This window comes from Sebastes umbrosus, chromosome 4, assembly GCF_015220745.1.
Source record: "Sebastes umbrosus isolate fSebUmb1 chromosome 4, fSebUmb1.pri, whole genome shotgun sequence".
Classification (NCBI taxonomy): Eukaryota; Metazoa; Chordata; class Actinopteri; order Perciformes; family Sebastidae; genus Sebastes; species Sebastes umbrosus.
The window spans coordinates 4,947,485-4,973,862 of NC_051272.1; the positions used below are offsets into that span (position 1 = coordinate 4,947,485).

The 26,378-nt window shown below is 41.1% G+C and overlaps 1 protein-coding gene across 4 annotated transcripts; it reads left to right on the forward strand.

Annotated features, from left to right (window-relative positions):
* Positions 1 to 464: 464 nt before the first annotated feature.
* On the forward strand, positions 465 to 25,639 carry sin3aa (SIN3 transcription regulator family member Aa). 4 transcript variants are annotated; one of them, XM_037767164.1, is made up of 22 exons: positions 3,174 to 3,786; positions 7,183 to 7,399; positions 7,940 to 8,137; positions 8,974 to 9,080; positions 9,894 to 10,188; positions 10,367 to 10,615; positions 11,849 to 12,001; positions 12,229 to 12,384; positions 12,521 to 12,610; positions 13,322 to 13,440; positions 13,582 to 13,792; positions 14,016 to 14,132; positions 14,908 to 15,146; positions 15,760 to 15,943; positions 16,197 to 16,773; positions 18,485 to 18,654; positions 18,798 to 18,971; positions 20,545 to 20,637; positions 21,099 to 21,193; positions 21,283 to 21,304; positions 21,497 to 21,689; positions 23,702 to 23,838. In XM_037767164.1, the coding sequence occupies exons 2-21, from the start codon at positions 7,214 to 7,216 to the stop codon at positions 21,644 to 21,646; spliced, it is 3,585 nt and encodes a 1,194-aa protein (XP_037623092.1). In that variant the 5' UTR covers positions 3,174 to 3,786; positions 7,183 to 7,213; the 3' UTR covers positions 21,647 to 21,689; positions 23,702 to 23,838. The 4 variants fall into 4 exon arrangements, with proteins under 4 accessions (XP_037623090.1, XP_037623092.1, XP_037623091.1 ...); XM_037767162.1 differs by lacking the exons at positions 3,174 to 3,786; positions 21,283 to 21,304 and adding an exon at positions 465 to 523 and having other exon boundaries at positions 23,702 to 25,639; XM_037767163.1 differs by lacking the exon at positions 21,283 to 21,304 and having other exon boundaries at positions 3,175 to 3,786; positions 12,524 to 12,610; positions 23,702 to 25,639.
* Positions 25,640 to 26,378: the final 739 nt, after the last annotated feature.

Genomic DNA, 26,378 nt, shown 5'->3' on the forward strand with positions numbered 1-26,378 from the left:
AAAAATAAGTATTATTTATATTTATGCATAATTTATTTTAATTATACACATGTTGGACATTAATATTGCACACAATGAACAGTGATATTGCACATGGTGCAGGTGGAGCTAATTTAAATTTTTATATATGTTTATATTGCTGCAGGAGATTTAAATTATAACAATGCATCTTATTTTATTTGTTGAGTTCATGTTTTGTATGTAAAACATGAACCTGACAAGTAACTACAGCTGTCAAAGAATGAAGAAGTAGTAGAGGAATAAAACCTAAATAAAGTACAAGCACTAAAGCACATAAGTAGAGTAAATCTACTTAATTACTTTCCAACCTCTGTCTCCATCCTTTACCTCCAGTGTTTAGATGTAGAGTTTAGATGAAGGTCGGGTTGTTTCTCTGCTTTTAGCGGGTGATATTCAAAATAAAATGACGTGTATAGTTGTGTGCACCAATGAAAGCTGAGGGGGGCGTCTCCAACTATTTTGTTACAAACACGAATCCGGAGTAAAGGAGTCTTTTTCCTGGGTATGTAACAGCTGATTAAACTACATTATAATAACACTATTGCTGCTTTAACGCGTGAATGATGTTTATTATGAAGCGGAGCGCGTTTTGTGGTCAGTCGCGTCTTTCTGTGCGTGTTCTTTTAGGTGAATTGAAGAAGGGGGGGTGTTTTTATGCTCGACTATACAGAAAAACATACCGAGATACATGGTAGAAATGTGCAGGACGTCATTTTGTCGGCTGGTAAACAACGTCCTCCGGGTTGTGTGGAGGTTAATGTGAAGCATCCCGATGTCTGCAAGTGGAAACATTCAGTCTGCAGCAGCGTTGTGTTGTTGTGTTGAGCCTGTAATGGATCTGTAGAGAGAGAGAGGAGGAGGAGGAGGAGGAGGAGGAGGAGGGAGTTGTTGTGGTGAGACAGGTTAGACATTTTACTCTCCGACTATTGAAGTAAACAAAGAATAGGATTTGTTCGGAGCGCGGTCGTCCTCTCTCTCTTTCTCTGTTTCTCTCTCTGCAGGAGAAATGGAGCTGCGTGTTGTTTTGCACGGAATGGCGAGATGTTTCCACAGTTCCCGTTCCGTTTGACTTTGGCATTGTTTAGTTAAGGGCAACTGGATCAGCTGGAGAAAAAAGATGCAGTGTTTTAGCCCATAAACCTACAGGCCCCCTTCACTTCACCGTGTGCCCACTACACCACCGGCGAGCATGCCAAGCATTTAGAGGATGATGCATTTTGGTGCCTTTTGTTTGGAGAGTGGAAATACGCACGTCGAGCGACGCGGAGTGCCGAGCAGACAGGCAGGCAGAGCCGTGTGTAGTGTGTGTAGGAGGGGGGGATCTCCACAGCCCTGCAGTGCCTTCTCTCTTGCATGCTTTTGCACAAAACTTTAACAAAAAATAATTGTTACGCTGCAGAAAAATGCTCTTACATCGTGCGTAAAGGTGTATTTTTTTAGTCAAATGCTGCAGTGCCTTCTCTTGCAAATTTAAAAAAAATATATAATTGTTAAGCTGCAGAAAAAACTCTCTTATCTTGCATGCTTTTGCACAAAACTTAAAAAAAAAATACATGTTAAGCTGCAGAAAAACACTCTTATATCGTGCTTAAAGGTGTATATTTTTGTACTGAAATGCTGCAGTGCGTTCTCTTGCATGCTTTTGCACAAAACTTTAACAAAAAATAATTGTTATGCTGCAGAAAAATACTCTTGTAAAGGTGTATTTTTTTAGTCAAATGCTGCAGTGCCTTCTCTTGCATGCTTTTGCACAAAACTTTAAAAAAATAATTGTTAAGCTGCTGAAAAATACTCTTATATCGTACGTAAAGGTGTATTTTTAGGTTTCGGCATGCAGGTAATGTGGGGAAAGCCAGTCTGCTGGATAGTGGAGGACTAGTGTGTGTGTGTGTGTGTGTGTGTGTGTGTGTCGCTGCTGCAGCCTCCTGTAGCTGCTCCTGCTGGATCCTCTCTGCAGCCTGGATCCTCTCTGCTGCCCGGGCTGGAATGAGGAATCCCGGGCTGCTTGGTGTTGCAGCTCCGCCTCTCGTGGGCGATGGTTTATTTTGGAAGTTCCACCTTTTTGGGATTTGCTGTGACTGTTGCGTGCTGTGATTGGCTGAGCTGTCCACAAAGAGGAGGGACTCAAAGTGCAAAAGCATCCTCCCTCCCTACAAAGTCACGTGTTACCAAACTCCAGGAAGTAGCTGGAGTTGTGTGGATAGATCTCAATACACTAGATGGATAAATAAATAGAGATAGGACTCTAAATATATCCAGTTATATTGCCTGCTAGTTTTCTGTGGCCTACATGGTTAGAGCAAGTCTAGTAGATACTGTGTATTTGTTTTCATTGGTACAGAAAGGTGCTTGGTTGAATAAATGAGTGTTGAAAGTACTATACAGTGAATCTATATATACACACACATATATGTAATATACACCAGACTGGATTACCAAGGGTCACATGGGTATAATCCTGTTCTGGATTATACTGATGATATTCCAGTATAGGTGTAGCCTACTGCTTGTTTTTTTTTTTTTTGCAAAATACCATGAAGCTTATATAATAATAATAATAAAAATAATCATTATTTTTATAGCACTTTTCTTAACAACGTTACAAAGTGCACCACAACAATAAAAAAAAATACAACAACGTCAACACAAAATGATTTTAATGCCACTAATTTCTTTAACGTATTAACGCAATCGATCTTTCTGAGGTTGTAGCGAGCTCAGTTTTAAAGCTAGAATGAATAAATCAGTTGGTACCAACCATGTCATACTAGCTTGTTGCACAGAAGGTTAAATAACGCTCCAAACGGTCTCCAAAATGACAGGAAAAACTGTCATGGCCATTTTCAAAAGAGGTCCCTTGACCTCTGACCTCCAGGTATGTGAATGTAAATGGGTTCTATGGGTACCCACAAGTACGAGTGGAAACTTGGAGGGAACAGGGACCCCCAAATAGGTTAATCAGGCCATTAAAAAAATAACATATATACACAAACACACATTAATACAAAATAATCAGTTATGATGCAAGTGGACAGCATTTATTCAGTATACATTATTGAATGAACAGAAAAAAAAAAATATATATATATATATATATAACAAATGTCACTGAATGCACATGTATGTTAAGTTTGTCTTTGTAATAGGGAAAAATAAGGAAGTTCCTCAGTTGTGAAGGAGTCTTGTAGGAATTATGGTCTGCAGGTATTTTGCAGGATAAACAATAGTCCTGCAGGACAAAGAGGTATAAGGCAAAAAAAGCACTAAAAGTATAATTTGAAGACGCATTTATGACATTACATTGGGGTCTTAAAGTTCCCTCAGATGTCATCCTGTGCTCTCCTAATAGAAGCGGGACTCCTCTCATTGTCGCGCTTCAAGTCAAAATGGGCGTGCATGGCAACTGTGCGAGGAAAATCCTTGATTGACAGCTCAAGCAACCAACCAGGCTCCATCGCCCCGCCCACCCGCGGATCCTCTGAACGAACCGACCAATAGCGTCTCTATGGGGGCGTGGTTACCCCTGTAAGCCCCGCCCCTCCCCTCTCAGCGCTAACCGACCGGAGATTGTTTTCCTTCTTCGGAGACGAGATTCTTCACTTTGCAGCTTCTAATGTGTTTATTTTAAATCAACCGACTCTGATAGAAGTTGCTTTTGGCTCATACGTTTAGTATCTTCACCCGGAGTCAGAGGTGTAGCGGATAAACCACAAATAACGGATTATTTGGTGATCTTCAGCTGTTTATCTGGAGAGAGAGAGAGAGGTGAGTTCATTCAGCGAGCTAACTCAGCTAGCACGGCCAGCATACCACCGCTAGCAGGAGGGTCAGAGTAGAACAACACGCTGCTCTGCATCACTCAATCAGAACTACACCCGACAGGAGTCCTCTAGTAGACCGATAGATCATACTCGCTTCAGACAGCCTGGTTTCAGCTACCTGATCGATAATAGTTAGCTGCATGTGCTCGGTGTCGGAGCTACTCATGTTGTTTACATTAGCTAGCAGTTAGCAGCTAACTAGCAGCTAGCATCTAGCAGCGCACCAGCAGCTACCTGGGAGCTAGCTAGCAGCTAACTAGCAGCTAACTAGCCGCTAACTGGCAGCTAACTAGCCGCTAACTAGAAGCTAGCAGCTAACCGGCAGCTATCTAGCAGCTAACTAGCCGCTAACTAGCAACTGGCAGCTAACTAGCAGCTAATTAGCAGCTAACTAGAAGCTAGCAGCTAACCGGCAGCTAACTGGAAGCTAAGTAGCCGCTAACTAGCAACTGGCAGCTAACTAGCAGCTAACTAGCAACTGGCAGCTAACTAGCAGCTAACTAGAAGCTAGCAGCTAACCGGCAGCTAACTGGAAGCTAACTAGAAGCTAACTAGCAGCTAACTAGCAGCTAACTAGAAGCTAGCAGCTAACCGGCAGCTATCTAGCATCTAGCTATCAGCTAACTAGCCGCTAACTAGCAACTGGCAGCTAACTAGAAGCTAACTAGCAGCTAACTAGAAGCTAGCAGCTAACTAGCAGCTAACTGGCAGCTCGACCAAACAAGTTCCCTCCACCGTTAATAGACTAAACCGCTGTCGTATACTTTAACGCTTTAATAAGCAGCCAGTCGGATATCGACTCAGCTACTTTTCGTATCTTACCTGTTTGTAATTGAAGTGTATTCTGCAGTGCTCTCTAAATGGCGGGCAGGTTGAGCAGCTGTTTAACTCGAGGTCGGTGCTTGTGTTGCTGTCCAGGCCCAGAAAGGGGAGGGTGAAGCAGCTTGTTGTCGGCTAACGGCTGTTAGCCTGGAGCTAACAGGCAGAGCGTGTGTTTGACTGTAACGTTGAGAGCCACAGAGAGAAGTTGAGGAGCTATAAATATACTGCAGCGGCAGAGCTCTCTGTGGCTGCAGACTTTTAGTTGTTGGTTTAACGGCTCCACAGTCGGAAGCGTTACTACTAGTTCACTCTCAGTTTGACTGTTATTTGCTCGATGTTCAGCTACTACGTCGTGTTTTTGTAGGCTTTGTCTTTTCATTCAGATGCTTATAGAGTCGCTGTGTTGAGGAAGTTGTGAATGGCAGACAGACTCCCACGTTCCCTCAGCACCTGTTTGTTGCAGCGGTGACGTCTGTAAAACTTGCAGCCTCAGTAGCCAATGAAACAGTCTCAGTGTGCATGTTAAGGTTTAGGTGCTTTTAGTCAGAATGAGCGCCTCGCTTCACTGGTAGCATCATAAAGGCACTTTGGGGAGATGCTGGTAGCTTTTGCATATTTGTGTTATGCAGTATACTGCACGTTTGTGCCACCTATATTGTTTTTCTGTATATTTTTATGTCTTATATGAATGTTTTTTATTCATATATAAAAAACATTCATGTAAGACAAAAATATAGGTGGCACAAACGTGTCATGCTTGTGAAGATAAACTTAATCCGGATTCAAGAGGAAAGTAAAATTCTGAACAACACGCCATGCTATTCCAACAGACGAGAACAATACATACATATTTTGGACATAGTGTTTGGAAATAATACATACGCTGAATAGAATAGTGTTTGGACATACTGTTTTTTTTCTTACATCTCCAGTGTCTATTTCAGTCATAGAAGTATACTCCCATTCTTTAACATGTTTCCACCCCAAACTGTTTTTTTTAACAAGTTATGTTGTTCCAAAGTGTTGAGATTTGATTATATTTCCTGCAGAACACAAGTCTTCAATGAATGAAACCGTTATTTATAACAAGGAGGGCGAAATGTATGAAAGTACGGCTGTCATCAATTGATTAAAATATTTAATCGCTTGATTATCCATAGTTAATCACGATTAATCGCATTTTTTTTAATATGTTCAAAATGTACATTAACAAGAGATTTGTCAAGTATTTAATACTCTTATCAACATGGGAGTGGGCAAATATGCTTGCTTTATGCAAATTTATGTATATATTTATTACTGGAAATTATCACACAAAACAATGACAAATATTGTCCAGAAACCCTCACAGGTACTGCATTTAGCATAAAGAATATGCTCCAATCATTGCATGACAAACTGCAGCCGAACAGGCAACAACAGCTGTCAGTGTGTCAGTGTGTCAGTGTGCTGACTTGACTACTTGCCCCCAAACTGCATGTGATTATCATAAAGTGGGCATGTCTGTAAATGGGAGACTCGTGGGTACCCATAGAACCCATTTTCATTCACATATCTCGGGTCAGAGGTCAAGGGACCCCTTTGAAAATGGCCATGGCAGTTTTTCCTCGCCAAAATTTAGTGTAAGTTTGGAGCATTATTTAACCTCCTTCTCAACAGCCGTTTAGTAGGCTAGCTAGAGAGTTTTTCCCCTTCATCAAATCAAATTTAACTTTACTATCCAAAGAAAGAAATAAGTTACTCAGAAATGCACAAAATAAAACAACAGATACAGTCCATAAAAGGAGCAAAAGCTGTATGTTTCAGGGTGCTCAGCCCCAACTGTTTACTTTTCCCTAAATAATAACCCTCTCCAATCTGCTTGTGCTCACACAAATTGCCTCATTTTCATACTGTTGCTGCACCATCTGTGCGACAATCCTTTGGTGACGTAGCTGCTCTGTAGTTAGTTACGTATGTAGCAGGATGGAGCTTCAAGTTTTGGGATGATGATGATCAGCAGCACATCTCTTGTGTATACAATTTTGGGCATGGTGTTGCTGCTGAGGCTCGGGAGTGGGATGTCGACAATAACAAAAGTGTAATCAGACACTTGGAGTCTGCAATGACACGCACAAAGTTAATCTTATGTCGGTGTAACTTTGACCTAGTTCCCAAAAAAATAACGTCCCAAAAACTGAAACTGACATGCACTATCAAAAGTTAGTAAATCAATACGCTCCCATTGACCTCTGTCACCCCTCAGGCGTCTTTGTGCAGCTAAAAGCATTGAGTGTTTCATTGGCTATATGATCAGAGACCATGGAATAATTTTCTTCCCAAGCCAAACAACCGAAGTGGCTAGCTGGCACTGTGTATATCCATAAATTCACGGTTGAAGTAAAAAAAAAAAAAAAAATACTGCCATATGCTCCTCAACAAAGTATTGAATGAAATCAAGAAGCTGATTTAATGTATTCTGATAACCTGACAGAAGCCTGCCAGTGTGAAATAGGGTCCATATGCTCTTTATCCGCAGGTCTCTCAGCTCCTCCGAGTATGAGTTCATAATGAAGCGGCGACTGGAGGATCAGGAAACGGTTTTTGCGTCCCAGCAGCGGCGCCTCGCTGGCAACGCGGAGGTTTTCCAGCATCGCGTCCTGGCCCCTGCTCCGGCCCCGGCGGTGTATGAGGCCGTGTCTGACAACATGCAGCCCACAGCAGGCGTCCAGTACTCCGTCCCCCAGGGATACCAGGTATACGACGCTCGTCCACTGCAGATTTGTTTTAAGCTTACTGACTTTTAGATTTAAAACTAGGTCAAATACAGCAGTTTTAAGTCACCCGTTGCTCATGAAGCTGTGTTTTTTCTTTCTGTAAGCTGCCAGCATGTCTCAATTTTTATAAAGATAAATTGTAGGGCTGCTCCTGTTTGACTAATTGGTCTTTTTGGTCGTAGTCCACTAAGATTTCTTTTGTCAATTAGTCATTTTTCATGCTGAATGACTTATTTCTAAGAAACTTATGAGCACATCTCTGGTAAACACAAGATTTAAAGTGGTGCTTTTGTGTGATTCTTTGTGGAGAAACTAAGTTTTACAGAGCTGTCGATTAAATTAACTAATAGATTAGTTGACAAAATTGTATGAGTGTTAGTTGACTAAGAATTTCTTTGGTATTTCTTATTGTATGTGGTGATTTTAAATGATTGGTCCTTTCATGACAAAGTCACAATGCTATCCATCAGATATCTCACCAGATATACTAAACCTAACTACTTGCCTTCGTTGTTATAGGTGTCTCTACTTTCCCAGGTTCCCACCGTGGCCCAGAACAGTGGCGGGCATGGGCACACTCCGAGCCCAGCCGTCCATGGCGGGTCCCACCACCACAGCCCAGCAGTCCAGTCCCATGGGCCCTCAGTGATGTCAGGGCACAGCCACACAGCTGCTCCCCAAGCCTCTGCACAGGGCCAGCAGTTCCAGAGGCTCAAGGTCAGTCGGCCCGTTTTATTTTGACAGGTTCTTACGGGTTCCCATGGAAAATTTGCAAATGTCAAAGAGTTTTCAAGACAAAGAAGTTAGTGAAAATAAATATGCAGGCGTTATTAGAGGCTTCAGGGCAATGTGTGTGTTTTTAGCCCGTTAAATGTTTAGTTGATTTGTACTGTTGTTTGTAGTTTGAACACATTTTCTGGTTAGTTAAATGGCCGGTTCACCCTAATCACAAAAAAATCACATTTTCCCTTTCAACCCTAGTTGTTTCTAGCCATGCAGATGGATCACAGGGAAGCATTTAAAAATATACTGTAGTAGATCATTTTAATGAACATTTTAAGACCCAAGTTAAATTATTTATTTATTTATTTATTTACTACTTTTTTCCTCAGTGTCAAGATTTTGAAATGCGATGGTAAATGGTCGCTGTTTATTTTTTTATATGAAGTTATAGTTCTTTTTAGGGATGTCACGATACCAGAAATTTAGTAGTCGATACCAATACCAGTGAAATTCCACGATTTCTTGATACCAATTCGATACCTGGGTAAAAAAAGTAAATCCCATGCACTTCAACATCCACTCCTTTTAATACCGTTTGCATACTGGTTTTTGTTAGGAAGTTAAAACGTGTCACAATTCCGTCGCATTTTCAGAATTTTGGCATCGACTTGGTACCGAAGTATCGGTTCTCGTGGCATCCCTAGTTCTTTTACTGTATGAATGTTTGGTGGTTAATATCAGAATCGAGGCACTGCTGCCAAAAGTGAGTGTACAAGAAAAACAGATTGGCAGATTGATGAAATTGACTTTCCCTCTTCTTTGTCCCCAAGGTGGAAGATGCTTTGTCTTACTTGGATCAAGTGAAACTGCAGTTTGGCAACCAGCCTCAGGTCTATAATGACTTTCTGGACATAATGAAAGAGTTCAAGTCTCAAAGGTGAGGCCGCTGTTTGATTTTACATTAGTTTTATTAGGATGAACACCCAAAGTCGGACAACTTTGTGTTTCAAAATATACATGTTCTGAGTTCTTACCCGTTCAGTCCTACCTTGAACAACAGTGTCATGGTAACCAATTTGCACAATTCACTACTAATAATACTATTAATAATGAAAATAATAACCAGCTTGTCTGTAACTTGCAGAAGCCGAATGATAAGGCCACAACTCTCATTCAGATTTTTTAACTAGAACAATTCCAACGTGTCCCAAAAAAACATAAAAAGTGTTTGACTAGTCTTCAAACCTGGATTTTTTTTTGCCTCCATAAAGATAATTTTTCATCGACCTCATTTGTTGAGAACGATCAGTCTGTTATCCCTGTCAGAGATTGTAGGTAAAAGTTGGCATTTGTTCAGAACAATCTGAAGTTGAAAGGGTACAAGCTGCTCTTAGTTTAGTAAACTAAAGCAGGATGAAAGTTGCAGCTGCATTTGTCAGAGCGGGAAAATATATGAGGATAAAATTGTGACTAAATTATAGAGACACAACCAAGAAATTTTAGTTAATTTATTCTTCAAGTAGAATGTCAGTCAGAAAGTTTTGCTGAGAGAGCATGATAACTAGAAGCTGTGCATGGGTTTGTGTGAGCTTGAGGATTCAGTCTTAACTTTTAGTCATCTTTAAAGTTGTGTAATCAAACTTCTGAATCAGTGATACATGAATAATCCCAGAAAATTGAGAGGATTGGCAGGTTGACAGCCAGGCTAGACTTGAATTCATTCTGTGTATTTTATGTTTTGTTTCTCCAGTATTGACACCCCTGGGGTCATCAGCAGAGTGTCACAGCTCTTCAAAGGTCACCCCGACCTCATCATGGGCTTCAACACCTTCCTGCCGCCTGGCTACAAGATCGAGGTCCAGAACCCTGACCTGGTCAACGTGACCACGCCGGGTCAGATCCACCACATCACCCCGCATGGCATTTCAGTCCAGAACATCCCCATAACGGGAGTAGCTCCCCAACATCCGCCCCAGCTCCCGTCTGCTGCAATCACCACCGCTCCGCCCCTCCTGACGCAGCCCACCCCCGCCAAGATGAGCAAGGTGAGTGAATCGGAGTGTGAAGTGACTGATAGACACCAGCAGAGTTGTACAAACAAAAATATATTTTGACTCCCATCTCCACAGAGGTTCAAAGTAAAAAAAAATTTAAAAAAAAGTGTTTTGTGATGCAGCCTCTGGTTAAACACCACTAAAACTTTAATTTTGTGGCCTTCCACAGCCTCTTCAGCCCCAGGCTTTGACACCGAGCAGTCAGAGCAATCCGTCCATCCCTGCGTACACCTCCCCTCGCTCCCCGCCCATGCAGCTCCACCCGCCACTCAGCGGGACCCCCACTGGGCCGCCCATGCAGAACAACCAGCCGGTAGAGTTTAACCACGCCATCAACTACGTCAACAAGATCAAGAACCGCTTCCAGGGCCAGCCCGACATCTACAAAGCGTTCCTGGAGATCCTCCACACGTACCAGGTCAGTGGCAGAAACTGAAACAGAAACTTTGGCATAAAGTAAAAACATTTTTTTAGAAAGTACTTTTTGTGCTTTAAAAAGATCTAATTATTCCATTGCTAATATGAAATGGTGCAATTAACAATGCTGCAAACTCGTCGGCATGACCACGAGAGACTTTCTTAGTGTCTCTATAAGGAAGTGTCACTTTGTTGTGGTTAATGTTACTGTTAACCACAACCCTAAATACGTTGTTAAACTCTGAATATAGCATACATTCAGAGGGAATATAGTATATAGCAGACCTCTTAGTCCTACCAATGTCGTCACTAGGCCTGTCACAATAACTACGTTTGTTGGACGATATGTTGTCCCAGAAATAACTGTGATAAGATATATTATTGTCATTTTAGGACCATTTTATGCCACTGATATAATGATAATATAATAGCATAATAATGCAAGTACACCTTTTAAAAGAGCAATGAACTTTTAATTCTTAAGAATATTCAGACATTGGAATTGGAATGTGAAAAAAATATTAAAATATCCTAAATATATAAAACATTAATAAAATAAAATCACACAACCGAAACAATAAATAAAATGGACCCTCGGGCTCTGATAACAAAAATTGCACTTCAATAAATATCAAACATTTGGCACGGGGGTATAGTGAGTCATTCATTCTAATAGGGAATATCCGGAAGTTTCTCAGTTTCTTGATGATCAGGGCATTTGTTAACAAAAAGTGCAAAGTAACAACATATAAAGCAATAAGTTAGAGATAAGTAACAGCAACACTCCTCTCTCATTCGGCTCAAACCCAAACTGTTCCTACACCGGAGCTGTGGACGTTAAGTCGATAACAAAAAAATGATTGAGGTCATGTCCATATATTTTACAATAAGTGTTATTATTGTGACCGAACTTTTTAATCGAAGACGACACATACAGGCTCATTTTGAGCAGAAACAACAATATGTGCAGAGAATCAGTGGAAAATAAACTGTAGTGTGCACTTCCTGTTTAAGGAAGGACCCCGCTAGACCTCATGTCTGTAATGAAACTGTTTTCGGTTATGAAACTGTAAATGTTGCTGTTTCAGTAACGTCACTGTGTTCAAAGTGAGCTTAGCTTTGTTTGGCCCCGCCTGGAGCGGCAACACTACGACAAGTTCGACCCAATTCTCAAAACTGTCACCTTATTGTTTCAGCAGTAACTTCACAGTAAACTTGTGTTTGTCCACTACAGAAAGAACAGCGTAACGCTAAGGAGGCTGGTGGGAACTACACACCGGCTCTGACGGAGCAGGAGGTGTACGCTCAGGTGGCCAGACTATTCAAGAACCAAGAGGACCTGCTCTCAGAGTTCGGGCAATTTCTCCCTGACGCCAACAGTTCAGTGGTGAGCTGAGACCCTTCTGTATAAGCACTTACTTTAAGTATGGAGTTAAAGAGTTACTTTAAGGATGTGCTGTTTCTCAATGAGCCTCATTTGTATACTTTATACCAGTTAAATAATCTACATTCAAACTTGTTCTTAATAATGACCTGTTGGAATAATCCCATCGTATCTGTAGCTCTGGAGATCCATGTTCCCTCGTCTTAATCAGTGTTGTGTATTCTCCATAGCTGCTAAGTAAGACCACAGCTGAGAAGGCAGAGTCCGTACGGAACGACCACGGTGGTACTGCCAAGAAGCTGCAGCTCAACAACAAACAGAGGCCCAATCAGAACGGCTGCCAGATCCGTCGTCATCCAACTCCAGGGACCACACCCCCTGTCAAGGTACATGCATGCATGCATCCTCACATACTGCTGAAGTTATAGTCCCGTATACTCCTGCTTCCTTTCTTATTTCCTGTCTGTTTTTTGTAACGATTGTACCGACGTCTTCTCGTTGCTGTTTTTGGTGACGCTACAGAAGAAGCCCAAGTTACTGAATCTGAAAGATCCGTCGGTGGCAGAGGCCAGCAAGCATGGAGTCGGAACAGAATCTCTGTTCTTTGAGAAGGTGAGTTTCTTTTTTTTAGTATGCTGTGTTTTATCTTTGTGTTGGTGTGAAAAGCAAACAGTCATTAAATTAGAGGATATGAACTCAGGATATAAAGGAAATTACTCACAGATAGCATTTTAAATCAAAGAAAAAGCTTGGAAAAGTAATACGGAGACAGTGATAATGTTTTTATATTGATTTGTTTTATCAAGTATCAAATAATATTAATATTGTTTTAACATGTAAACTCACAGTAAGTATCTAAGACTCTTTGTTGCAGACAGTGACACAGCCTTTACACAACGGGGGACGGGACGAATAAAAACACGAAAATGCAAAATACTCACCTGCAAATATTTCGCATCAAAACTATTCATACGGGCAGAGATGCAATTTACGACAGTTGCGACACTTATTCAATAAAAGGTTCAAATAGATTTGTGCAGGCAGAGATCAAAATTGACCCAAAGCAACATCTGGCAGTTTGTCTGAGGTAAATTGTTGTACAGCCTAAACCTCTGTAAACTATTTTAGTTTCCTTTTAACAAAATGTTCTAAGTGAATTTGCGTCTACTACGCGTTATATCACATTATATGGAATCATAACCCCTCTATCGTGATATGAATCATATCGCCAGATTCTTGCCAATACACAGCCGTAGTAGTTTGATTATTTTATATACCTCCACATGGCTCTGTCACATATTGTTTATTTATTTCTCACCACAGGTGCGCAAAGCCTTGCGAAGTACAGAGGCCTACGACAACTTCCTGCGGTGTCTGGTCATCTTTAATCAAGAGGTGATCTCCAGGGCAGAACTAGTGCAGCTGGTGCTGCCCTTTTTAGGGTGAGTTTCACCTGGAAAATTACATAAATGTTTTTTTTTCACAGTACACTGTATATATATATTATATATATATATATATATATATATATCATACATATATATATATCATACATATGTTTTTCACTTAATTATGTTATACAGAAAATTCCCCGAGCTGTTCAACTGGTTTAAAAACTTCTTGGGATATCGGGAAATGTCCCACATCGAACCGTACCCTAAGGAACGGGCCACCGAGGGCATCGCCATGGAGATTGATTATGCTTCCTGTAAGAGGCTAGGCTCCAGTTACAGGGCTCTGCCCAAAAGCTACCAACAGCCCAAGTGCACCGGCAGGACTCCACTTTGTAAAGAGGTGAGGGCAAGTTAGATTTGGAAATAAACTGCATCATCAAGTCAAGTTTTTCTTTTAAAGCCTGACAAGTTTTCCGATTGCTGAAACTTCAGCTGTCTTATCTTGATCCAGTCAAGAAAAACAAAAATATGTAAATGTGGACAGATTGGATGTATTAAAAAGAGGAGATAAGAGCGTGGACCTTCTTAAAGATGACACAGTGTTTGCTTCTTGCGGCGCCCAGGTCTTAAACGACACCTGGGTCTCCTTCCCCTCCTGGTCTGAGGACTCCACATTTGTCAGCTCCAAGAAGACTCAGTACGAGGAGCATATCTACAGATGTGAGGACGAACGCTTTGAGGTGAGCAGGAACATTAAACATTGATGACTTGTCTGTCGATGTCACCACAGGGGTGAAATATAGCTGTTACATTTTCTTCTTCCAGGATGTCTTTTTTTCTCGTCTTTGTCTTTGAACAAATACTTTTGAATTACTACAGTGAAACTGCTCAGCGGCGAACAGTGGAGGATAATACAGTATGAGCTTTTGAATTAAAGATAAAGGGCATGCACAGCAGGGTTATTATAGTAAACTAAAACAAAAATAAACGGTGAAAAATATTTTTAGTAAACTGAAACCAAATAAGAGCTATATCCTTTAAGAAAAAGTAAAACTAATATTGCCTGGTTAAAAAACGAATAAAAATGAACCACAGAAATTGAACGGACTTGACCTTCCAGTAGATGGCACTATGCCGCAATCGCTTCACATCAGACACTAAAGTAGCGTGAAGATTAAACATTAAACATTAAACATTATGGCCATTCCTACATAGTTCTCCAACCATGTATTTTGTATGTATATATGTAGGTACATCTGAGACATTATATCTGGCCCTAACAAAACAAACTAAAACTACTGTAAAACTAAATATATAAAAAATAAACTTAACCTTTCTGAAAAACTGAAACTAAACTAAAACTAGCAAACACACTCTGAAAACTAACTTAAACTAAACAAATGAAATCGAAAAGTCAAAACTAAAATGAAATAATTGAAAATTCAAAACTATTATAACCTTGATGCACACACGGAAATGGGTTTTAAAACCGCTGTGTTTTTTTTTCACCCACAGTTGGATGTCGTACTGGAGACCAACCTGGCGACCATCAGAGTCCTGGAGACGGTACAGCGGAAGTTGTCCCGCATGTCAGCGGAGGAGCAAGCCAAGTTCCGCTTGGACAACACGCTGGGCGGCTCCTCGGAGGTCGTACACCGCAAAGCCATCCAGAGGATATACGGAGACAAGGCGCCCGACATCATCGATGGCCTGAAGAAAAACCCCGCCGTTTCTGTCCCCATCGTGTTAAAGAGGTGGGAGACGAACAAACTCCTGAATCATACAGTGTTTTAAATTACCTTTTTAATTAGCCGATTTGTGTATTTGGAACAAAATCAGTTTTTAGCTGAGAGATTGTTCTTTAACCAGAGTTCTGTCTTGTAGTTTTGAGTATGATGAAGACTCAGTAAGGTGCACATACGCAAACATAAACATGTGTGATTCACCAGCTCTTTGTTTACAGTGCAGTAAATGTGTGTCCTGCAGCTTCTTTTGGGGCTAGACTGAAGTTATGAACTAGAGCTTATAAAGCCACTAATCCACACAGGGGAGGAAAAGCCAATATGATGCTGGAGTGGTGGATTTAAAAATGGCTCTTGAGATTTAACGTGTGCTTTTATAGACTACATGTTCCATTGCTGCGAAAGGATTTGAAAATAAGACTCTTACAGTATTTTAATTTAGTACTCCTGCCTGAGATGCATAATGTTGCAGCAGATGTTTGAGTCTTGAGATGATGTGAAGTAATAAAAGCGACACTCTGACACCTTTGCTGCAGTTTGAGTATGAAAGTCACAGACTTTAGTTTAAAATATTAATTCAGATTGTATGTGAAAGTTACTTGACTTTGCCTTCTCCTCTAACCAGATTAAAGACCAAGGAGGAAGAGTGGCGGGAAGCCCAACGAGGCTTCAACAAGATCTGGAGGGACCAGAACGAGAAGTATTACCTCAAGTCTCTCGACCATCAAGGCATCAACTTCAAACAGAATGACACCAAAGTGCTTCGGTCCAAGTCCCTGCTGAATGAAATCGAAAGCATTTATGATGAGGTGAGTTTCTTTCTTCTGTACCTCAGTGCAGCACTAGAACACGAAATATGGAATAAAACCTGAATTTAACAAATGCCATGATTAGCTATTTGTTTTAATATCATGTTTAATATAACATAAACTGCTTTAGAGCTGCGACAATTGATTAGTCGATCAACAGAAAAATAATCGTCAACTATTTTGATAATGGATTAATCATTAAATCATATTCTTTGCATCCAAATTGCTGGCATTTAATTTTCTTGCTCTGCAGCGCCAGGAGCAGGCTTCTGAAGAAAACGCCACTCCACCGACAGGCCCCCACCTGACGCTGGCGTACGAGGACAGCCAGATCCTGGAGGACGCAGCGGCACTCATCATCCACCACGTCAGGCGGCAGACCGGCATTCAGAAGGAAGACAAATACAAGATCAAGCAGATCATCTACCACTTCATCCCCGACATGCTGTTCTCCCAGCGGGGCGAGCTCTCCGACGTAGAGGAGGAGGAGGAGGAAGAGGAGATGGATCTTGAGGAAGGCGCCTCCAAAAAGCACAACGGCGTCCCCGGCAGCGGGAGCCCCTCCAAGTCCAAACTGCTTTTCGGCAACACGGCAGCACAGAAGCTGCGCGGATCTGACGACGCCTACAACCTCTTCTATGTCAACAACAACTGGTACATCTTCCAGCGATTACACCAGACGTTGTGCTCGCGTCTGCTGCGGCTCTACGGGCAGGCGGAGCGGCAGATCGAAGAAGAGGTCAGAGAACGGGACTGGGAGAGGGAAGTCCTGGGACTGAAGAAGGAGAAGAACGATAATCCAGCCATCCAGCTGAGACTGAAGGAGCCCAGTGAGTAACAACATGTTTATATTCTTAAAGCCCCAAAATTAAAAATACATATTTTTCCTCTTACCTGTAGTGCTATTTATCAATCTAGATTGTTTTGGTGTGAGTTGCACATTGTTGGAGATATCAGCCGTAGAGACGACTGCCTTCTATTGAATATAACTGAATTAGATCAACTCAACAGCAACGTCTCTTTCCAGAAATCAAGATAATCCACAGACCTTGTTGTTGTTTCATGTAGGAACTATTTTCTTTCTACCGAACTACACTCACCAACCGTATCACCACGCCGAAGGAAGCGGGCATCTATACTCGATACCACTAGCTCACCTAGCACCACTGAGCTAGCCAACGTTACAGCTCAGCTGAGCAGGACGCCATTCATGTTTACATTTCCTGCCGTCACGAGAACGAGCCTCTCGTCCATGAGTAGATGCACGCTTCCTTCTGCATGGTGATATGGTTGGTTCCTACATTAAACTGCTCACAACAAGGTCTGTGGATTATCTTGTAGCCGGGTCATGATTTCTGAAGAGAGACGTTGCTGTTGAGTTTTTTGTGCCATTTGGTTCAGTTATATTCTAGAGAAGGCAGTAGTCTCTACGGGCTATTCTTTTAGCGGTGTGTACACAAATGTGTCCTCTACCGCACTGAAGGACCGACTACTCAATTGACGCCCCGCTGGGATCCGCTTGGATCCGCGGGGTCTCACTGTGCTCCTCAGGTGAATAGACAGGCAGTCACAAGCGCTTGTCTGTCTCACAGCATGGAAATGGCTTCTGTGCTCTACTGTATCCCTGTCAGTTTTCTTTATAGGCTATCGCAATATATTAAAATATATCTTGTGTATTAGACCTATATGCTATCTATATTATCAGACCAGGCACGGGACGGGCATTGCTGCCTGCTGTCAGTGTTTGTTACGGTGCTCTGCACAGAGCTGACACCTGCCCGCTCGCTCTCTCTCTCTCATCCCCGGCTCTGTACCCCGCTGTTGCCTGGCAAAGGCTGTGCTGTCCGCGGCACAGAGGTCCCCGGGGACCGCCGTTATACAATAACCTTCTGTAGGCTATGTAGAATATCACTACTGACATTTATGTAATATTACGTCACACTGCTGCTGTATTCGTCTTGCGTTTACTACATGTTTATTTGCATATAGAGCGGGGAAGTGAGATCGGATCACAAGACGATCACTCAAGACGCATCTGGAGACGCATTCTAATGCCAGGTGTGAACAGACGTACTTAAAGCTGTCCATTGTGATCGGATCACCCAAGACGCATGTTGATTCCAGGTCTGAACAGGGCCTCTGTTTCCATTGACGTTTGGGCCGCATTCCTGCACATACGGTTACATAATATAATAAAATAATTCCTCTTTTTCCTGGAGAATAGTACTCAAAACATGTTTGTAGGCTTATTGCAAACAATGGACATTGCAAAAGAAGAGGATTGATACTCATAATAAAACAATAACATGAATGAGCATAAATTGACAAAAAAGTGAATAAAGAAAACTAAAAGTGGATGAAAATATAAATATCTTATTGTATATTGAATGGGAATCTCTCAGATTTAGAAAGTTAAACTTCTGCCAAAATGAGCACCGCTTGCCAAAGATGATTGATTTCAAATGCTGCCAGTCTGTCTGTCATGTGCGGATCCACTTGGCCGTCTGATTTATTTTTATAATATTTCTCTATTTTCTCTAGTGGACATCGAGGTGGAAGATTACTACTCAGCCTTCTTGGAGATGGTCAGGAATTTGCTGGATGGAAACATGGAGGCTTCTCAGTACGAAGACTCGCTGAGGGAAATGTTCACCATCCACGCTTACACCGCCTTTACAATGGACAAGCTCATCCAGAGCATCGTCCGGCAGGTAAGCAGCTGTTTGTTCTCTCACCTCCAGGTTTCATGCGTCGTTTGGCGGTCACCTTAAGCCTCCGTTAGCACCGTGGAAATAATTCTGACACTTTCAAATAGTTGTTTTCCACTTTAAAACAATTCCTTCTCTCCATCCAGCTCCAGCACATCGTGAGTGATGAGATCTGTGTCCAAGTGACGGACCTGTACCTCTCGGAGAGCGCCAACAGCGCCAGCGGAGGAACCATGTCCACCCAGTCCTCACGGAGCTCTGCAGAGGCCATGTACCAGCGGAAAGCCGAGCAGCTCATGTCTGATGAGAACTGCTTCAAGGTAAATACATGACCTTGCTGGGGAGGTGATGCAATTGTATTATGGGAGATGAAATATTGTGCAGAAGTTTTTGAAAATATGGAAATTAGTTCAATTAAAGTTCATTTAAGGAGAAGTGGTAATTTTCCACAAGGCTGCAGAGTGCTAAGTGGTTGCTTTAATTAATCCAGAGATAGAAATTTGTTTGCTGCAGAGAGGAACGTCCCACCCATACCTACCGAGAGGATTTCTCTTTTCATTTAAATTCTGTTCTCTGGTGTGTTCACAACCAATAAATCTTTTATTGTAACAAATTAAAACTTGAAATAAAAGCAGTGCTGTGCATAGTACTCATTTAGGAGTCCTTTGGCAGCTAAAGTGTCTAAAATGAGGTTGGAAAAATTTACAAATCAGCCGACCCGTTAAACATGAATATGCTGTCTGCAGCTTACAATTATTAAATTATGATATTATTTTTTAAAGTTACACTGGCAATGTGTAAAAGCAGCTGCCACCCACAAGCAAATTTGCACTTTGAAAGCTTCATTGTACTGTTGATAGCCGGCTCGGTTCACACAAGTTTATCCAGTTTTGTCAAAAAAGAAATTACAGATCTGTTGTTGAAAACTATGACTTGAAGCGTAATCACCTTGCGTTGACAGTTTTTTTTTTTACAAAAAGATAGTTATGTGTTAGATGGAAAAGTGAAGGGAGAGGTTTTCCATAAAATACGGCTTGCAATATGTATGTTTTTCTGTTTTTTTTAATTATCTTTTTTCTTTAAGGGCGCTTTCACCAGCCTTAGTCCGTTTGGTTAGTCCGAATCAGAGTGAAATTAGTACTTTTGGTTTGTTTTCCATTAAGTCTGGTTCAGTTTCACAAATCAAAGCGGACCAATTAAAAAATAGAAGTATTGTAAATTTGCAGAGGGGCGTGTACGAAGGAGCGAATTTATGTTTTTCGCCTCAAGAGCTGCCACTTATATGCAGGGAATCGCGGACTTTGATATATTGTCACTGTCAAAGTTTCTTCACTTTGACTCGGCACTGATCTACTGTGCTCACGAATCCCTCCTCCAGTTTATCTCCACTGACTTTATAAACGTCACTATTTTTGTGGACTTTATTTAGCACATTCTGTATTTTCTCTTTGGCCCAGATGTCAAGTAAACATCGGACTTCTGCAGAAGTCCAGGTCCATCCTCTCCCTCTCATGTTAACCTGTCGTTTCCCTGCGTCCATCTCAACAAATGCCCGCACAGGCAGCCTGCGTTTTGGTTGGTTGGTCGATTGTTTTGGTCTGCACCAGAATACGAATACTGCGCTCACAACCGCCCAAATGACAAAACGGACTAATTGTTGGCTTGCGAAAGCGCCCTGAGTTGTTTTATCTTTGCATGATCACATTTATTTAACACTTAGAAGAAGATTGAGTCCAAGAAGTGATTTCGGATTCCTACCTAAGATGTTGATGTTGCAGTTCACCTGGTTTGCACCTCAGCCCTCTGAGCTCTTACGACATCCTGGTTGTTTTTAAATCTCTCACACTGAATTAATTTAGCTTCACACTTGCTTTGTGTCTGTCACTTCCTCAGGTGATGTTTTCGAGGAACAGAGGGCAGGTGCAGCTCACGGTGGAGCTGCTCGACACAGAGGAGGAGAACTCAGACGAGCCCATGGAGGCTGAGGTGAGAAACTGTTAAAGCCACCTGTCGGTTTTAATATTTCCTTTTTGTCTATTTTTACAAACCAGTTTGGGTTTTTAAAGCAAATAGAGTCTCTGTGATGGCTGGAAAGACTGCTAAAATCAGGAGGACTTGGGACCATGATATTTGGATTTTGACTTGTCTTATATTCCCACTCTGATGATTAATGGCAGTGAATGATTCTCATTTGGCTGCTTATGTCACAATCAGTAATATATGTGCGTATTATCTTCATATTATTTAAGGAAGCTAAGTACCCAGTGAATAAATGCAAATAAAGTTGTTTTTACATTCTGTCTAGTAAGAGGGTCCACTTTTCCAGCTGGAGTGGAAAAACTAGTAAGGACCTATTGCCAACCTTTTGGTAATACTGGTGTTAGTAGTGGTGTTAATGTATCCGATTTGTGTCTCAATTTCGCGTTATACTTGTCCTTTGTTTGCAGCGTTGGTCTGATTATGTTGGACGCTACTTAAACCCAGATTCCACCACACCTGAGTTGAGGGAGCACCTCGCTCAGAAGCCAGTTTTTCTTCCCAGGTGAGTCGTCACATCAGGTCATTTTGTTTTTGTCAAATTTGAAAATCACGTTTTGAATTGTGAATGCAGTTTTATTTCTTTTGACTCAGAGAAAATAGGGTGATGTTAATGGTAAGGATTTTTCTTTTACTGCATAACATCAGAGTATCTTTGCTCAGTTAACTGAACACATCTCCTGCTACGAAAGTCAAGTCGAACATGAGTCCTTTTGATTAAATTAACTCCAATCGATTTGTTCTGACACATTTCCTGCCGGGGCTCATTAGTCACTCTCATCACGTTCGTCTCTGCACTCGTAACCAGGAATCTGAGACGGATCAGGAAGTACCAGAAGGGTCAAGAGCAGCTGGACAAAGAGGCCTGCGAGGGAGGCAAGAAGTCCCTGGCAAAGGAGAAAATGGAGTGCATGTTCAGAATCAACTCTTACAAGATGGTGTACGTCTTCAAGTCTGAGGATTACATGTACAGACGAACTGCCCTGCTGCGAGCTCACCAGGTATTCACTTCTTTTTCCTGCTACTATTACCTGCTGGCACCTCACTGACCTCCAAATGACATTAGTCCGCTAATGGATTTCTCCTTTACTGTGTTTAAGGTGTAGGGGGAGCAGTGAGGGTGTTATATCTCTAATCTAAACTAATCTAGTATTTGAATGTAACATTAAGCAGTTTAGCAGGTTGTTCCAGAGTTCCTTATTAGCTGTTTAAGCTGCCAAAGCATTTAATTGTACCTTTTTAAGCAGTGGTGACGTATGGAGGTGGAAATTACAGTTCACTTTGCTAATTACAATAATTTCCTTCAGTTTGAAGAACTGAAGACTGACTGTCTTCTAGGGCTGTGCTAGATAGTTCAAAGCTTCATTCGCAACGTTGACATTCAAATTCTAAATCAACATTTGAATGCTGTGCAGCTTCTTCTTTTTTTTGCATGTCTATTTATTCTGTTTAAACTTGGTGCACAGTCTTGCACAGTTGCAGATAAAGATTAGGCTAGATTATACTATTTGTAGGATCAGATTCCTGTGATGGATGCATAGGATTGTTTCCAACTCCAGACCGTTGTAAAGTCCAAATGTAGTGAAAAAAGAGAGATGAAATCATTTCCAAAATTTACAACATGTATTTATCTAAAGAAATGTTCTGCATCAATCCAGATTTGTTGGTGTTTAGCCTTTCAAAGACAACATTTTCACTGCGATCGAAAAACTGTTTGCTCTCCAGCTTGCTGCGCATAAAGGGAGGCACGCACCTGTATTAACGGGATGGTCTAACAGCATCAGAAATTCAATTGATATAACCAAAAAAAATTTTTTAAGGACATACATTCAAAGCTTCATTCAAAAACCTCAATAGAAGCTTTAAATGTTAAAAAAAAGGCATTTGGTAAAACCCTAGTGTCTTCAGTTCAGTCTGACTCTGTTGCCTGTTCAAACTGTTTAGTTAAAGGAATAGTTTGACATTCTGGGAAATTCTCTTTCTTGCCGAGAGTTAGATGAGAAGACTGATATCGCTGTCGGCCGCTTAGCTTAGCTTAGCATAAAGACAGTAAATGGGTAAATAGCCACCTTCAACTCTATCCAAAGGTGGCCGTTTACTGTACAGATGTGAGAGTAATGTCAATCTTTTTTATCAAATTTTGGCAGTTTTCCCCAAAATGTCAGACTATTCCTTTAAGTTCAGTACAAACTAGGCCTACACAAGCACAGTTCATAGAGCTAATAGCCTTATAGAGGCACGTAACATACTTTTTTAAATCGTGGCTGATCTGACAGTTGAATGTCGGGGCTTTCAGTCACCAGTGAGGGGAGCTCTAATGCAGAAAGACTCTCACAGTGATACTGATGATTCAGTCCATTCAGTTTAGCTTGAGAATTCAGTGTTGAGGATTTGTTCTGTCTCGTACTAATCATGAATGAATGAATGACTTTATTTCAAACATAAAAAATAAATAAAAACAGATACAAAATAATAACAAACAAAACAAAAAAGAGTAGTAGTGTCCGAAAAGGAGTAGGTGGAAGTAAAACTTATATTTCCCTATACCCCTTTTTCACTTCTCCTCTAATAACTCATATATCATAGAACGATAGAATGATAATATAATATAATATATAAACTACCCCAGATTTATTTACATCCCAAATTAAATATATGAACACATACTCTTCTTTGTTGTACGAACACAATGCTTTTTAAAATTCAATTTTCCTCTTAAATTATAACCCCCCTCCCTGTCACAAAACATTTTTTCTAATCTCTAATCACTTTAAGAATCACATCTGTAAATGTCTCTGTCTACCCTTCCTCTTCACCCAGGCTTTTGGTCATCAATAGCAAAGTTATCTTTGCTATTGTCTGTACTAGTGTTGAGTTGCTTTGTTTTGTTTCTCTCCCTACCTCCATGTAAAGTGTCTTTTGTTTCTTGAAAGGTGCTATATACATAAATGCAAGTTATTATTATTATTTTTACCCACTGAGTATCTTAACAACATCCTGTTTTTTTCCTCAGTCACACGAGAGGGTGAGCACGCGGCTGCACAAACGCTTCCAGGCCTGGGTGGACGTGTGGGCCAAGGAGCACGTCACCCGCGACATGAACGCCGAGACCAACAAGTGGCTGATGGGCAAAGCGCGTGAAGGCCTATTACCCTGCACCACCAGCTGCCACCCAGAGATCCTTCACTTTGTGAACATCAACAAGTACCGCGTCAAATACGGCCCGCCCAACAAGGCGCCGTAGCCGAGGGGAAACGGGAGAGAGAGAGAGACTGATTTCTGGGGGGGTGTTGGGTCTGAAGTCAAACAGGTCAGGAGTAGAGGTAGGACGAGGGCTTATTAATGTGTTTTTAAGTTCGACATGGGAGCACAATTAAGCTAGCTACCGTGTACGTTGCATCCGGGGCGGCGGGATTACTGATTTTACCAGCGTTTTTAGCTGGGCCCATTTTTTCGCAGGGCCTTTTGGTGCCAAAACTTAGGAATCGTCACAATCCAGTGAAGCTCTTACCAGCACTCGGAGCCACTTCTCAAACTCCCCTGAGCCTTTTCTACGGGGCTTAGCGGCGTAAACGGCGAGCCTGCGAGAGATAGAGTGGTGCTTTTTGTACTTTATCACAACTGAGCTTCGGTTTTAGATTTTTCGACTGACCCATTTTGTCTGAAGCCATCAACAGGAAGAGCTCTTATCGGAACGAATCATACAGGGATTTCTTTATGATAGTGTTATCCTTTAGTATCCATGGAAAACAATATGGTGGACAAGTGCACTTATTTAGAAAGAGGAAAAACGTTTCAAAAAAGTTTTGTTTCCCAGTTTTGGAGGTTTGGAAAGGGAGCACAACGAAGTCTGAGATCTGGTTCTGACATTCCTGCGTTAAGGCCAAATCACGATTATGTTCCTACTATCCCTAGACGGAAAGAAAGTTTTACATTTCCTTTTCCGAAACACATGGCAGCATTATTAGAAACTGTGCCTGAGCTCCAAACAGTTTTGTCGGGTTACCGTCAAACAGCACTGTTGCGTTTATGTATTAAAAAAAACAAAACTGAAAAAGAAAAAAAAATTAGCCTCACAACACTGTTTGGTCTCAGACTGTAAAATTGTATAGCTTGTGAATGTCAGATACTGACATGTATTCCAGTGTATGTGTTGTGTATATATATTATATATAGTTCTATTAACACAAATGATCCTCGCCGCCCTGGACGTCAACCTTTTTAAAACGCCCTCCGCCAATACACCAGCTTGTACACACACACACACACACACACACACACACACACACACACACACACACACACACACACACACTCGTCTCATTGGACTGTCCACATGCCGTTCACGTTGTAAATACACTGTATATAGTCTCAGACTTTTTATGACAGATCTGTGTTGTTGTGCTAGTAATACTTTCCAAGCTTACTGTGGACTTTAGTGATAAATGGCTAAAGTTAGTATGTATATGAAAAAGACAAATGCAAGACCATTTATTACAGTTTTTACCAAAGGGAGTTGATTATAAAAAAATAGCTGTTTTCCCCCCTTTGTGTGTTTCTTTCTGTCTTTTCTTTTTAATTTCTGTAGTAAAAAAAAAAAAAAAAAATGTGGAAAAAGTAGAAATGTATCCAGGTCTTTCAGTTTTTATATATGAGAAATAACTTTTTCTTCTGAATGTGACATTTGGTTGGTTAAGAAAAATCACTGCCCCCCCATTTGACAGCCGACACCGTCCGTGGTGATGGTGGGACTCATTTCATTTGTCTTCAGATGAATAGACTCCACAACGGTCTCACCTTGTGATGCACGCTTCCCTCCCTGGATAGATTTCTGCTGCAGACATCACCCCACACCATATTTTTGATAATGGAAGAAGTCTCACGAGCATGTCTTTAGTCCCTTTATTTAGACATTATTTAAAGTAATAATAAAAACGACATTTGTAGCCTACGGAGCCCTTTGTGGAGTTGTTGAGTGATTTTATTTTTTCACACATCAGTCATTCATGTTGCGAGGAAGCCGAAAGAGAACCTTTTTTGTTTACCTCTTGTCAAAACACACAATAGATATATACAGTAGAGCTGCAACAATTAATCCATTAGTTGTCAACTATTAAATTAACCGCCATCGATTTTGGTAATCGGTTTGAGTAATTCTTTTAAGAAAAAAAAAAGTAAAAATTCTCTGATTCCAGCTTCTTAAATGTGAATATTTGCTGGTTTCTTTACTCCTTTATGAGAGTAAACTGAATATCTTTGAGCTGTGGACAAAACAAGACATTTGAGGACGTCATCTTGGGCTTTAGGAAACACTGATTGACATTTTTTCATTTTATAGCCCAAACAAATAATCGATTAATCGAGAAAGTAATCGACAATGGAAATAATCGTTAGCTGCAGCCCTAATACACAGATTAGTCTTGGTGTTCTTGTCAGATGTAGTTTTTAAATTGTACTTCCTGGTACTTAAGACTACCAGACGCAAACAGGCCTCATTCACATCCAATTAGACATCTAGATTAATTATAGTAAGTAAGTAACGGCACACAGAATGAAAGTTTGTAACACACAATACTTGACTTTTAACCACCAGTGTATGGTCAAAGTATATTCATTGCATATTGTACTAATTGTGCAAAATCTTTGGAATATGTTTCTCTTTCTATGAAATGCTAAAGGCTTAAAAAGGT